This window comes from Panthera uncia, assembly GCF_023721935.1.
Source record: "Panthera uncia isolate 11264 chromosome C1 unlocalized genomic scaffold, Puncia_PCG_1.0 HiC_scaffold_3, whole genome shotgun sequence".
In the NCBI taxonomy this organism is placed as follows: domain Eukaryota; kingdom Metazoa; phylum Chordata; class Mammalia; order Carnivora; family Felidae; genus Panthera; species Panthera uncia.
In genome coordinates, this window is record NW_026057584.1 from 61980330 (window position 1) to 61995325 (window position 14996).

At 37.6% G+C, this 14996-nt stretch overlaps 1 protein-coding gene across 3 annotated transcripts in view; it reads right to left on the bottom strand.

The window, feature by feature from the left end:
• UBR3 (ubiquitin protein ligase E3 component n-recognin 3) overlaps window positions 1–14996 on the bottom strand; it is a 246149-nt gene that overhangs the window by 38691 nt on the left and 192462 nt on the right. For all 3 annotated transcript variants that reach the window (XM_049616028.1, XM_049616027.1, XM_049616026.1), the window contains 2 exons: window positions 14868–14971; window positions 2564–2688 (listed from right to left, as the gene is read on the bottom strand). In XM_049616028.1, the coding sequence (XP_049471985.1) occupies window positions 2564–2688; window positions 14868–14971 (229 nt within the window). The remainder of the gene's footprint in view (window positions 1–2563; window positions 2689–14867; window positions 14972–14996) is intronic.

The window sequence follows — 14996 nt, forward strand, 5'->3', positions numbered from 1 at the left end:
CCAATGGGAAAGGTGGCAAAGGTATGCAGTTAATTAAAGAGAAAGATCAAGAGTTGAGAGATCCAACAGTTATGTGTTGGGCAGATGCTTTGTTTAAATTACAGTAGTTCTTCAAATTTTGGGGATGACAGACACTATGGATATATGCTGGATGCTATCATCCTACTCCCTAGCAAAACACCACAACACAACACAACACAACAGGACCTCAGATTATGAAATCCTGTTGTAAAGAGTCTTTTAAGAGAAATTTTAGTAACCAAAAGAACACAATTTATACTAACTATAATAATGATTATTCCAGCACAACTAAACCTTATTATCAAATTAACTCTAATATCCCTTTAAAAATACATACATAGTACCTATATTTTTATTGCCCTAGGCCAGATTACAGCTGGCAAAAATCTGTTTTCATTGGAATTATCAATACCTGAGGATAAGAAAAAATATAGGGATAGAATGAATACATGAGACTCAACGAAGAAAGGAAATAAGTAAAGAAGTGGGGGTGAGAGAAGGAAGAAGGAAAGGAAGAAGGAAATGAATGAATGATGCAGAATAGTTGAAAATCACAATGATGTATTTCATTCCTTGTAATATTGTTTCTATTATTTACCAGCTGCTGTGTACCTAAATATTTAGATCTATTACAGAAAAAGCTAGTGACATGTGGCAAACTAACCAAGAGAACATCATATTGTTTTTATTTGCTAAAAGCAATTTATATGGCTATAAACTTCTAAATTTATGTTCTGATAAGAATATGCCTTACATTAAATGTTTCATTAACTGTTTTTTTACATAGCTAACAATTATTAAATTGAGAAAGAAAATTGATAGAACAGTTACCTAAGTTCTATCATAGATTTACAATTGCCTGATTTTCTGTCATTAGGTCTCATTTTAGTAAACAATCAGATGAATAGATTTAGACCCAAATTATATCAGAAAATGTTTCAAATGTGTACTGTTTCATGATTAGACAGCTTACTAAAGAAAACATATGTAAACAATGAAACAGCACAGAAACCTAATATACCTTATTTGAATACTAACAATCCAAATATCAGATTACAGTGCAGAGAAATTGTAAGAATATTAAAAAAAAAAAAAAAAAAGAAAGAAAATTGCAGAAGGCAAAATTATCCAAGAACAAACTAGGAACAAGGAAGAAAAATCACTAAGGGAAAAGATATATCCATTTTGAGAATTTAGAATAAGAGAATTTTAGAAATAAAGGAGCTCTTATAAATTATATAGCCCAAATCTCTCAATTACCTTTGAGAAAACTAAAATTCGGGAAGTTTAGGTCTTGACCAAAAAAATAATAGCTCTATTTAGTGGCAGGAGCTCAGCCTAGTATTCAGGTTCAGTGTCCAACCAATATCCCTAATTAAGACATTATGAGCTTGGTGGTGATACTATATTAATTTTTTTTTTTTTTTTTTTACACCAAATCATGGTTTGGGAGTAAACTAGTGATAAAAGTAAAGATTACATTGAATACATTTCATGTATTTATCATGGATTTTCTTTCCTTTGACATAAGTAGATGTGATTTTTTTTTAATGTTTATTTTGAGAGAGGGAGAAAGAGCACAAGTGGGGGAGAGGCAGAGAGAGAGAGAGAGAGAGAGAGAGAGAGAGAGAATCCCAAGCAGGCTCCAGGCTGTCAGTGCAGAGCCCAATGTGGGGCTGGAACTCACGAACTGTGAGATCATGATCTGAGCCAAAATTGAGAGCTGGACACTTAACCTATTGAGCCACCCAGGCGCCCCATGATTTAAGTAGATAATTGGAACCTTTCAAAGAGGTTTGAACCTATTGAAGAGTCTATAAACCAATCAAGAGGTTCAGTTAACACTACACTTACTATTTTTTCCTACCAACTTCCCCAAATACACCCTGAAGTAGTTTTCTTATTTTACCTACCTCTAAGCCAAACCACTCAGTCAGTTCTTCGGTTCTATAGTATCACATTTGTTCTCAAGTCACTGAAAACACTTACATTTAACTAAACTTGGACAATTTTTCAAAATTGTTTATGTAATTTTAACTTGAGAACTTTAAATGTGTAAGAACTTACACATTTTTTTAAGATAGAAAAATTAGTATTTAAAGAAGCATAATTAAGAAAAGGTTAAGATTTTTAAATTTATAGGTGACACATCAAAAGCCATCTTTGGACTGACTGCAAATAGGAGCAAGGAGAAGAAAAGATGACAAATAAGTAAAATAGGTAAGTCTGCAGACATTTTATTACTTACTCACTGCGTTGGTACAATTTTCATAACTTCTCTAAGTTTAAGGCTTACAAGCAAAAGCAAAACAAAACTGCCCAAATAAGAAGAGGAAAAGGCCAAGGTTTAGAGATAGATGAAGAAGACTTCACCATCCAAGGAAACATTTTTAACTTTGTTTAACCTGAAGGTGCTCCATTTCCAGTGGAAATACTATTAATAACTCATTTTGCCTTTCAAACATCTAATCTCATTCATTCATATCTCCAACTTAAATGAGTTCACCAAACTATAAATGACAAATTCAGACAAGACACCAACCTTTTTGAGAGCTCCCGTGTGTTTCCAGGCTAACCTATCTTCCTCATTGCATTTAACTGAAAGTGCCACAAGAGCTTGTGTGTATAGTAGGGTGAAAAGCACCTTCACAATGCAGGTGAAGTGGTCTAGAAGAGAAAGAGAGGATCATTATTTCTTTGGAATCTAGACATTTTGTACTCAAGATCATCTCACAAATACATCTTTCCTTGAACATGTAATTGGTTTTTGTTCAACACTTCACCTAATAAAATGAAATTATAAGGTGATATTATATTTGCTACCCACCTGATCTGAAATTATGAAAACAAAATTCCTTTATTCATCCACAGAATATGTAAATGAGAGGCATTTAGCACAGCGTAAAGTGTGCTCTGTTTTAGACGAACAGAGTGCTAATGCCACTCAAGCTGTGTAATGTTGGCAAATCCCCTTCCTGATCATTATGTACTTAACAATGATGTCTGAGAACAGTGTTAAACCAACACTTCATCCACTTCTAATATTATATAAACCTTATAAGGAATATCATATCGTATCATATTATATATAATACAAAACTTCTAAAGTTAAAAAAAAAAAAGAAAAGAAATCCCAGTATTTTAGCCACTCTAATTGAGTTTTAAAACTCAATTTACAACTATAACAATGCAAAAACAATATTAACAATACATAAAATGCCTGGTAGCTTCTGGCACATATTAGGTACTTAATAAATGGTAGCTTAAAAATTACAAGTAATATTTACATACAGCTAATAACTTAGAAAATTTCCTCAAATGTCTCATTCGATCCTCGTAAGTCTCAGTTGGACATCTGAGTTTCAAAATGATGTGCCGCTGATAACAAAGCTAATAAACATCCAGGTCTGAACTTGAATCCATATAGATGATTTTACTGCAGATTCAGTATTCCTTCTATTATATTATGCAGTTCCCCTAATAAATGGATACTACCATTTAGTCAGTTGCTGGGGTCAGAAACTTGTAGATATCCTTGATACTTTCCTATTTCATTCTCCCCACATGAAAAAAAATCACCAAGTCCTGTCAATTCTACTTTAAAAATATCTCGAGTCAATTCTAAAATCCTAGACCAGGCTTCCATCCTTTCTTGCCTATGCCCAAAATTCCAGCCCTAAGTAGCTGTGTTCAGGGTGCCCCAAGACCACTTCCAGGCTTGATGATTCACAGGAAGGCTCACAAGACTCAACATACAGTCCTATGATTCATTATAGCAAGAGCTATAAAGTAAAATCAGCAAAGACAAAAGGCACATTGGGTGTAGTCCAGATGAAATCCAGAGTTCTTTACCAGTATTCTAGCACAGGGCATGCTTAACTCCTCCAGCAATAAGTTATAACAGACTGTGAGATATAGACACCAGGAGAGCCTGTTAAGAAATTGAGTGCCCAAGGTTTTTACTGGGGGAAGTTCACACAGGCACCCTTTGCCTAGCACAAACTAGGTTTTTAGACTCCCAGGAGGAAAGCAGGTGTGTTTGGCATAAACCACTGTTTGTACAGTTTAGGCATAGTGACCCACTCCCATCAGTTCTGTGGACGGTGGGGGTGGTAGAGACCCTTCCAAAATCAAAGTTCCCAGATGCCAGTTAAGTGCCAACCTTGTAAGCAGGCCTTTCAAAAGTTAACAGGTCTTCTATGTTAAGTCTTTCTTGCACAGTGGTTTATGTGCATCACCTCTTAGTCCCCTGCAATCTTTTTTATTTTTATTTTTTACAGCCAGACTCATCTTTTTAATTTTTTTTAAATGTATGTATTTATTTTGAGAGAGAGAGAGACAGAGAGACCAAGCAGGGGAGGGTCAGAGAGAGAGGGAGAGGGCAGGCTCTGCTCTGTCAGCACATAGCCCGACACTGGGCCTGATCCTACAAACCAGAAGATCATGATCTGAGTTGAAAACAAGAGTTGGACACTCAAGTGACTGAGCCACCCAGGCACCCAAACTGATCTTTTTAAAAGAAATATCTAGCATCCTTCTACTGAGTCTCTGTACAAGCTGAAACACTCTTTCCTTCCTCAAAGCCTGGCTAACTCTTAGGTGACACCTTAAAGTCACTTCCTAAGGAAAATCTTTCCTGATTTTAAAATGAGTACGTGTGAGTGCATACACGTGCGAGCCTTGTCTCTTACTCATGTTGATGACTCGGGGTGGGAACTTATAGCTGAGCCAGCTGTGGGATTTTTCTAACTGGAGGTAAATGGAAGGTATAAAAATGTGAGTCTAGAAGTGTCACAGGTCATGTTCCTAGTCTATGGCAGACTGTCTAAAGTAACACTGAATAAAGCAGATCCATTAAGACAAGAAACCTAAGATGCCAGCATCCAAAGTTCTGGTTCTGGTCATTCCCGAGACTACCCTTAACTCCTACAGTTTGGTTATGTGAGTACATTAGTGCTCTTCCTTTGTGCTTATAAACTAGCTCTAAATGGATTTCTAAATGTCCTAACACCTAGGTGCTGAACATATGCCAGGATAAAGACAATAAGAACTTACAATCTAGAGAGAGAGAGAGGAAGAGAGAAACAGAGAGCTACATGCATACACATGGTATACTGGGAGAAAATAAGAGGAGGAACTAACCTAATTCAAGGGCAAGGCATAGAAAAAAAAATAATAAAGCTTTCTATTTCAGTGAGGAAAGTTAAGTCTTGAATGATGAAGAGAAATAAGCCATAATAAAGAAGGCAAGGGGGAAGGGAAAGGTAAAGAAAGGGGGATTCCAGATAGATGAAGCCATTTTTTGAGGGCACAGAAAAAGCCTAAGGTTTACAAGAACTGTAAACTGTCCAGTGTAACTAGAATACAAGTAGTGATTTTTGATAGATGAGGCTAGGAAAGCAATCTTTATTGCTGAAGATGAAAGGTTATGAACTACAGGCTATCTGTGGTCTACAGAGAGGTTTGGTTTGCCTCTATCCTATTTAGTTTTTAGTTACTGACATTTAAAAATAGGATATTTCTTATACAAGTCAAGAATTCTCCTTACTCTTAAAAAAACAGGAAGATCTGACAACACTGGGGCCACATTTTTACATGCCAACAATGATTTGGAACTGAGTAGTAACTGTCCTCTTTGGCCAAGCATTCATTCTCTAGCTTATCAGTCTCCTACTCCCAATTACATCAAACCAAAGACTGTTTCACAAGTAGTCAGTATATAACATTATTGTTAAGAATGAATTTAGGCTATGAAGCCAAATTGTCTAAATTTAAATTCTGACTCTTCAGATCTCAAGCAGGTTAGTAATATACACTTGCTTTATTTCCTATTCTATTTAATGGAGACAATAATCTCATCTACCCTAAAGAGATTAAGTGAAATAAGGTTTATACCTAAATGCTTAAAACAGTGATTAGCAATGGCAATCAGTAAATATCTGGTTTATTTATTCATTTTTTTATTTTTAGAGAGAGAGTACGAGCTGGGAGAGGGGCAGAGGGAGAGAGGGAGACATCTTAAGCAGGTTCCACACTCAGTGCGGAACCCAATGCAGGGCTGGATCCCAGTTCCCTGCGATCATGACCTAAGCCAAAATCAAGAGTCGGATGCTCAACCAACTGAGCTACCCAGCTGCCCCAATATATTAGTATTTGTTACTTGTTTGATATCTACAGGCATACAGACTGGGTAATAAGCCACTGAAACACTTTAAGCATGAGAATGATAATATCAGATTTGCATTTTAAAATGTTCACTGCTGCTTCTTTAGAAGAAAGGGATTGAAACAAGCCAAGACTAGAGGCAAGACAACCTATTAACAGCAAAAGTACCATACCTGAGAAATTCGATGACCTGAACTACAGAAGAATGATGATGATGGAGAGAATGAGTTAAATTAGAGAAGTATTTAGATGACAAAAATGATAGGACTTGGTAGCCTTTTGGAGGTAGAGAATGATGGTGTCTTTCATTGTATAACAAAGAGTAGACAGTAGCAGCACTGACTAAAATGGAACGACTGAAATAGAGGAAAAGAGTAAGTCTTGATGAGTAGAAAATGAGTTAAGGAATTCACCAAGGAATTGTCGACTGCAGCTAGAGATTTGGGAATCATCAGAGAACAGGTGAACTGACGCTATGGGAAAGAAGACAAAATTGAGAAAGGGACAGGAACTAAGAGACAACTCCAAAAATGGTGAAAAGAGGAGGTGAATAAAAAGAAGCCATGAAAACGAGTGAAAAAGAGATAGGAAGAGAACCAGAAGAGGATGGTATCATCAAAGTCAAGGAAAGACTATTTCATGACTTAATTGAATGTTTCAATAGAATGATGAAAATTAATAGAATTTGTCTACTAATCACAACAAAATGAGGAAGTCATTTAATATTGCTCAGAAATATCACTCATATATGACTACTCCCATCGTAAACTACACAAATTTTTTGTTTGTTTAAAAAGAAGTAGGAGGCCTTGGTGGTTCAGTTGCTTAAGTGTCCAACTCTTAATTTCAATTCAGGTTATGATCTCACAGTTCATGAGATGGAGCCCTGCATCAGGGCTGTCAGCACAGAGCCTGTTTGGGATTCTCTCTCTCCCTCTCACTGCCCTTCCCCTGTGTGTGCATGTGCCCGTGCTCTCTCTCTCTCAAAATAAACACTCAAAAAAAAAAAAAAAAGTCATATATTTTAAGGAAATAAGAGCCAGTATAAGAGTAATCATAGCTTTTCCTTGTAGCAATGTACTAATTCCTAGTTGTAGTCATTTTATCTGCCTTGGTGATCATCATTTTTCAAGTATTTCAAATGGCAGTTTAAGCTTAAGCTTTTGCTTAAGTTCTCACATTCACTAACATATGTAACAAATATTTACTAAATGATTGCCACGTGAAGTCAATGTTTCTCAGGGACTTGGAAGAAAACAAGGAATCACTCATATAACATGTACATTAGGTTCCCAGGTTGTTATCTTCTAAGGCTGCAACAGAGAACAAAGCCCTTCAAACCAATTATCAACATTTTAAAAGGAGAGGGAAACTGGATATCTACTCTCAGTCAATGTGCTTTTAAAACAACCAAAACCGGGGCACCTGGGTGGCTTGGTTGGTTAAGCGTCTGACTTCAGCTCAGGTCACGATCTTGCGGTCCGTGAGTTCGAGCCCCACGTCGGGCTCTGTGCCTACAGCTCAGAGCCTGGAGCCTGTTTCAGATTCTGTGTCTCCCTCTCTCTGTGACCCTCCCCCGTTCATGCTCTGTCTCTCTCTGTCTCAAAAATAAATAAACGTTAAAAAAAAATTTTTTTTAAAACAACCAAAACCAAAAGCCCACCATCAAACCACCTGAATGTGAACAAAGGAAGACCAATACTTAACTTGAAATGCATTTAGAAGCAAACAGACCATGAATGATGGCACAGATTTTTTTAAAATTTTTTCCTTAGTGTTTTTAATTATTTTTGAGACAGAGAGAGACAGAACATGAGCAGGGAAGGGGCAGAGAGGGAGACACAGAATCTGAAGCAAGCTCCAGGCTCTGAGCTGTCAGCACAGAGCCTGACACGGGGCTCGAACTCACAGACTGTGAGACCATGACCTGAGCTGAAGTCGGACGCTAAACCGACTGAGCCACCCGGGCGCCCCATGATGGCACAGATTTTAAGTATTATAGAGCTACTACATGACAGGAAACAAGGGTGGGGGATCATGGTGCTGGGAAGGCTGCTTAATAATTAAAAAAACTGATTTCATGAGATACAGAGTTTGGTATGATAGAAATGTTAGCCTATAGCTCTTTAAAAAGTGAATTTTTCCTTAGAATCAAAAATGAAAATTATATTCCTTACTTCCTATTCTAAACGTCTGAGAACTGAAGTTTCTGACCTCCTAGACAGGTGCAACATCCACATCATTAGACTATTTGAGAACATGAAGTCATCAGTTTCATTATTTATATTTAAATCATCATTTTAAAAAGTTGTAAACATCATAACTCATGAAATGAAGACATTTTAAATAGATAACATGTGTAAATCTTTGCCTTATTTCTGACTTATTTTCAGCAAGATAAAAATCCTAAAAAAGGAATAAATAGTTCAAAGGGTATTGACATAACTGAGACAGCAGCGTGACTCTTTAATGATACCAATAAAATCTGATTCAACCAGATTCTCTCCTGTGGGTAATGTATAAACACACAATGAGAAATTTTCAAAAATAAGATAATTAAATATTTAGTGAGTACCCTCTTTATGTAACGGCATTTTTGCTGGGTGTTATAAGAGTAATCCAAGGAACCGACAGTCTTCTGGGGTGATACTGGCTTGCCTACAGGTACCATGCTTAGTGCAGGTGAGATAATTAAAACAAACAGGATTCAGATGCCTGCAGAAATTCCTTTCCCATAAAGTGTTTTAGAGTTAAGGTAACACAAAATACTCCAACTTCTTTTAGGACAAAGTATAATATATGTAAAGTAATAAAACTCTTGGGGGAAAATCATACAAGTAAACAGGACACAATCTAAAGACTGTATCAGACATTTTATTGTTTTCTTAAAATTACCATGAAAAACTTTTATAAAGAAATATACTATTGCACTACTTCAGTAAAGCACTTTGCACATATCCATATAAACATCAAATCTTCTCAATCTTCTCTTTCATGATCTGAGCTTCTAAGTACACATGTTCTCTCTTCAAAAAGTCTAGTCTACAACAAAAATCAACTTGAGATGTGTTTTGTGTGATACGCTCAACTCTATTTTCTCTTTGATGAGTGAAGAACCCAAATAGTTTAGTAAGACTTTCTTTGCATTAATCAACAGAGCACCGAGAAAAGATCCCGAGTCCATCTAACAACTAATAAGGTAGTTAAAGCTGCTCCCTTGGGTATACTTCAGGGCAATTGTGGTTTGGGTCTACTAAACTGCAAACATTCTCAAAGAACATTATATAGAAAAGACCATAATATAAGACATAAAGATTCAAACCAAAGCAATAGCTTTCTTGAATTTCAAAATAGAAAATAAGCAATTTACCAGAAAATAAGACAACTGGATATTTAACATATCCAGTCCACAAACATTTACTGGGCATATTATGTAGCAGGTAGGTACTAGGGATACAGGTAAAATGATGCAAATCATAGAGGAACTGATAGTTTATAGAGCAGGGGATTTAAAGAAAATCTGCCATTATTTTCCTGAGACAACTGTCAAAACAGAACTATAGACAAGATATTATGGGAAAGGGAAAAACACATATTTAAGAGAAAGGCTTCCAGGAGAGAGTAACACTTAAGGTAAAAGTACCACTGGCAGTTATTAATGGAGAAATGGCAAAAATTTAAACATGCTCAAAACTCTCCTACCTTAAAAACAAACAAAAAATAGCTCCTTTGATATATCCACACATACCTTCTGCTCTCTCCCCACATTCGTTCTTGATAGTTCTCTCTGCTGTTTCCTCATTGCCCTGTCATTTCTCATCCCACTATAATCTACTTCTGATTCTCCAACTGCACAAAAGCAACTTCCTTATTATTATTCCTTATTACTGCATATAACCAGGAGTCCTCAGGAGAATTTATAGCTAACTAATTTTTAGGGGTGAAGATCCTTTTGAAAACCTTGTTAAGGGCTATGGAGCTTCTCAGAGAAAAAATGCACATGTACATATAAAAATTTCCTATATCATTTTAGGAGATTCATGGATTCCTACTTTTGAACTCTTTTTTTTTTTTTTTTTTTTTAATTTATTTTTGGGACAGAGAGAGGCAGAGCATGAACGGGGGAGGGTCAGAGAGAGAGGGAGACACAGAATCGGAAACAGGCTCCAGGCTCCGAGCCATCAGCCCAGAGCCTGACGCGGGGCTCGAACTCACAGACTGTGAGATCGTGACCTGGCTGAAGTCGGACGCTTAACCGACTGCGCCACCCAGGCGCCCCTACTTTTGAACTCTTAAATCACAAATTAAAAGGCCTTGAAAGGAGGAGTTAAGATGGCAGAGGAGTAGGGGGACCCTATGCTTCCTTGTCCCTCTCAACACAGCTAAATAAATATCAAATCATTACGTGTGCCCCAGAAATTGATCTGAGGACTGAGAAAACAAACTGCACAACTAGAGGGAGAAAAGGCCACATCGTGGAAGGTAGGAGGTGTGGATTCATGATTTGGGGAAGAAAAAAATTGATGGTGCTGCTGAGGGGAGGAAGCCCTGATCAGAGAGGAGAGAAAGAACGCACACAGGGCACAGAGCACAGAACAAGAAAAAACCCTTCCCCAAAACCACACAGGGAAAATGAAAGGGAGTGATTATTCCATGTTTTTACAAGCAGTGGAGCTCAAAGTCTAAAGTTTTAGAAGTCTGGAGGTCCAGGAGCAGACAGTGTGGCCTGAAGATCCCCTGGGTCGCACTGGGAGAGACAGTTTGTCTTCTTGAGTGCATTTGAGAGAAGTAGCACTGCCTCTCCGGGGACAAAAGAGCCAGGGGGTACCACTGAACTGTCCTTTTCATTAGCATAGGAACAGAGGTACCTGCTGAGGACAGCTAACCTGGATGCCAGCTTTTTGCAGTGCTTTACCATAAACTCTAAGTCTCTGCATGTTCCTGCAATTGCCCTCGTGGGACAAACCACCACTAGTCACAGCGCAGTGAGACCCCTCCCCCAGAGGATCAGCACGGGCCATTCTGCATCAGGTCCCTAAGATTTGGAGTTTTGAAACACAGCCTGCACACCTGAGATGCAGGAACACTGTGCCACCAGGTGGGCAGATGGCTCAAACACACACAGCATGAAAGCAGGGACCTGAGAGAAGCCTGGGACACACACAAGGGGAGATCATATGCTCTTCTGTGAGGGCTTCCTGAACTCCCTTCTTGGGGGACTAGACAGCTGGCTGATGACATTTTTACCCCTGCCTATCAGCACAGACAGACCAGTAAGCAGAATAGTGGTCACAGTGGAGGCTTGAGTGACTTAAACCAAGCCATGTCCCCCTGCATTCTGCAAGTGCTTTTCTTTCTTTCTTTTTTTAAACTAGGCCAATTGTGCTTAAACTCAGAGCAGCAGTGGGCCTCCCCCCAGAAGACCAGCACAAACCTTGTGCACACACCGAGACTATTGACCACAGAGTGTTCCAAAGCTTTAGCTCTAGAGGAAACAGGATTTAGCCTCCTTTAACAAGCATACCAAAACACACCTAGTTAAAATTCACCACACAATGGACAAAATCCAAACACTCCTCACTGCAGGCAAGGAGAAACTCTGCAGAGGACTGACCACAGCGAAAGAACAGCCAATACACAATAGCAGAGTGCATACACCAGGAACATTTCCTGAAGCATGAGGTCCTGGACAGTATATGACCTCTTCCTAATATAGCCACTACTCTCAGGAGCAGGAAATATAACAGACTTTCCTCACACACAGAGGACAGAGACCTAGACAAAATGCCAAGATGAAGGTATTCATCCCAAAAGAAAGAACAGGAAGATGCCATGGCCAGGGATTTAATCAAAACAGATATAAGTAATATGTCTGAACCAGAATTTAAAACAACAATTATAAGGATACTAACTGGGCTAGAAAAAAAGTATAGGAGATACCAGGAAGTCCTTTACTGTAGAGATAAAAGACCTAAAAACTAGTCAGGCCCAAATAAAAAATGTTATAACTGAGATGCAAAACCAACTGGTTGTAATGACCACAAAGATGGAAGAAGCAGAGGAATGAATAAGTGGTACAGAAGATAAAATTATGAAAAATAATGAAGCCAAAAAGAAGAAAGAAAGAAAGATATTGGATCATGAATATAGACTTAGGGAACTCAGCAACTCCATAAAGGTTAATAACATTCCTATAATAGGAATCCCAGAAGAAGAAGAGAGGGGAAAAGGAGAAAGTTTATTTGAGCAAATTATAGTTGAAAACTTCCCTAATCTGGGGAAGAAAAGACATCCAAATGCAGGAGGCACAGAGAACTCCCATCAAAATCAACAAAAACCAGGCCAACATAAAGACATATCATAGTAAAATTTGGAAAATACAGATAAGGGGAGAATCCTGAAGGCTGCAAGGGAAAAGAAATTCCTAACCTACAAGGGAAGACAAGGTTAGCAGCAGGTCTCTCCTTAGAAACTTGGCAGGCCAGCAGGCAGTGGCATGATATACTCAAAGTGCTGAATAGGAAAAATACACAGCCAAGAATACTTTATCCAGCAAGGCTGTCATTCAAAACAGAAGGAGAGATAAAGAGTTTCCCAGACAAACAAAAACTAAAGGAGTTCATAATCACTAAACCAGCCCTGCAAGAAATATTAAAGGGGACTCTTTGAGTGGGAAAGAAAGATCAAAAGCAACAATGACTAGAAAAGAACAAAGAAAAACTCCAGAAACACTGATTTTGCAGGTAATACAACAGCAGTACATTCATACCTATCAATATCACTCTGAATATAAACGCTCCAATCAAAAGATATAGGGTATCAGAATGGATAAAAAACAAGACCCATTTATATGCTGCCTACAAGAAACTCATTTGAGACCTAAAGACACCTACAGATTGAAAGTGAGAGAATGAAGAACCATTTAGCATGCTAATGGACATCAAAAGAAAGCTGGAGTAGCTGTACTTATATCAGACAAACTACATTTTAAAACAAAGACTGTAACGAGATATGAAGAAGGGCACTATATCATAATAAAGAGGCTCTATCCAACAAGAAGATCTAACAATTGTAAATATTTATGCCCCCAACCTGAGAGCACCCAAAAATATAAATCAATTAAACACAAACATAAAAAAACTCATTGATGATAATACAATAATAATAGGGGAATTTAACACCCCACTTACAGCAATGGACAGATCATCTAAGCAGAAAATCAACAAGGGAACGATGGCTTTGAATGACACACTGGACCAGATGGACTTAACAGATATAATTAGAATATTTCATCCTAAAGCAGCGGAATACACATTCTTCTTCTCAAGTACACATGGAACATTCTCCAGAATAGATCACATACTGGGTCACAAATCAGCCCTCAACAAGTACAAAAAGACTGAGATCATATCATGCATATTTTCAGAGCACAACACTATGAAACGTGAAGTCAACCACAAGAAAAAATTTGGAAAGGCCACAAATACATGGAGGTTAAAGAACATCCTACTAAAGAATGAATGCGTTAACCAGGAAATTAAAGAAGAAATAAAGAAACAGAAGGAAGCAAATGAAAATGAAAACATGACAGTCTAAAACCTTCTGATTGCAGAAGAGGGAAGTATATAGCAATAAAGGCCTACCTCAAGAAGCAAGAAAAGTCTCAGACACACAACCTAACCTTACACCTAAAGGATCTACAAAAGAAACAGCAAATAAAGCCTAAAGCCAGCAGAAAAAAGGGAAATTAAAATAAATATTAGAGCAGAAATAAATTATATAGAAACAACAACAACAACAAAACAGTAGAACAGGGGCTCCTGGGTGGCTCAGTCGGTTGGGCAGCCAACTCCAGCTCAGGTCATGATCTCACAGTTTGTGGGTTTGAACCCCCCCCCACATTGGGCTCAGTGCTGTCAGCACACAGCTTGCTTTGCTTCAGATCCTCTGTCCTCCTCTCTCTGCCCCTCCCCTGCCTGTGTTCTCTATCTCAAAAATAAATAAGCATTAAAAAAAAAAAAAACAACAACCCAGTAGAACAGACTAACAAAACTAAGAGCTGGTTCTTTGAAAGAATTAATAAAAAAGAATGAAATCTTGCCATTTGCAATGACATCAATGGAGCTAGAGAGTATTATGCTAAGTAAAATAAGTCAGCCAGAGAAACACAAATACCACATTTCATTCATATGTGTAATCTAAGAAACAAAACAAATGAGCAAATAGGAAAAAAGAGAGAGAGACAAACCAAGAAACAGACTCCTAATTATAGAGAGCAAATTCATGGTTACTAGAAGGGAGGTGGGTAGGTGGATGAGTTAAACAGGTGACAGGGATTAAGGAGTATACATGTGTTGAACACTGGGTGATGTATGTTAGTGCTGAGATACTATATTGTATGCCTGAAACTAATATTACTCAGTATATTAACGAGCTAGAATTTAAATAAAAACTTTTAAAAAGTGGGCAAAAGACATGAACACTTTTCCAAAGAACACATCCAACAACAACCTTCATTTCATTGTCATCTTCTTTTAGACATATGAACTATTTACTACTAATAAAAAAATAGTACAGTCATTTACCTCAAAACATTTCCAGCAGACTGAATATTTGTCCCCACTATTTTTAGAATATTATATATACTATATAATTTAAGAATCGGAATTATAAAGACATACCTTTGCGTAAGGGTTGTGGCATCATTAAGATCTGGATGAGCAAAAGGGATGTAACATCATGATAAAGAATTGGAACCTCAGGCTGTTGTTCTTCATTTCCCTGCCTAAAAAAATGCATAATTACTTTAG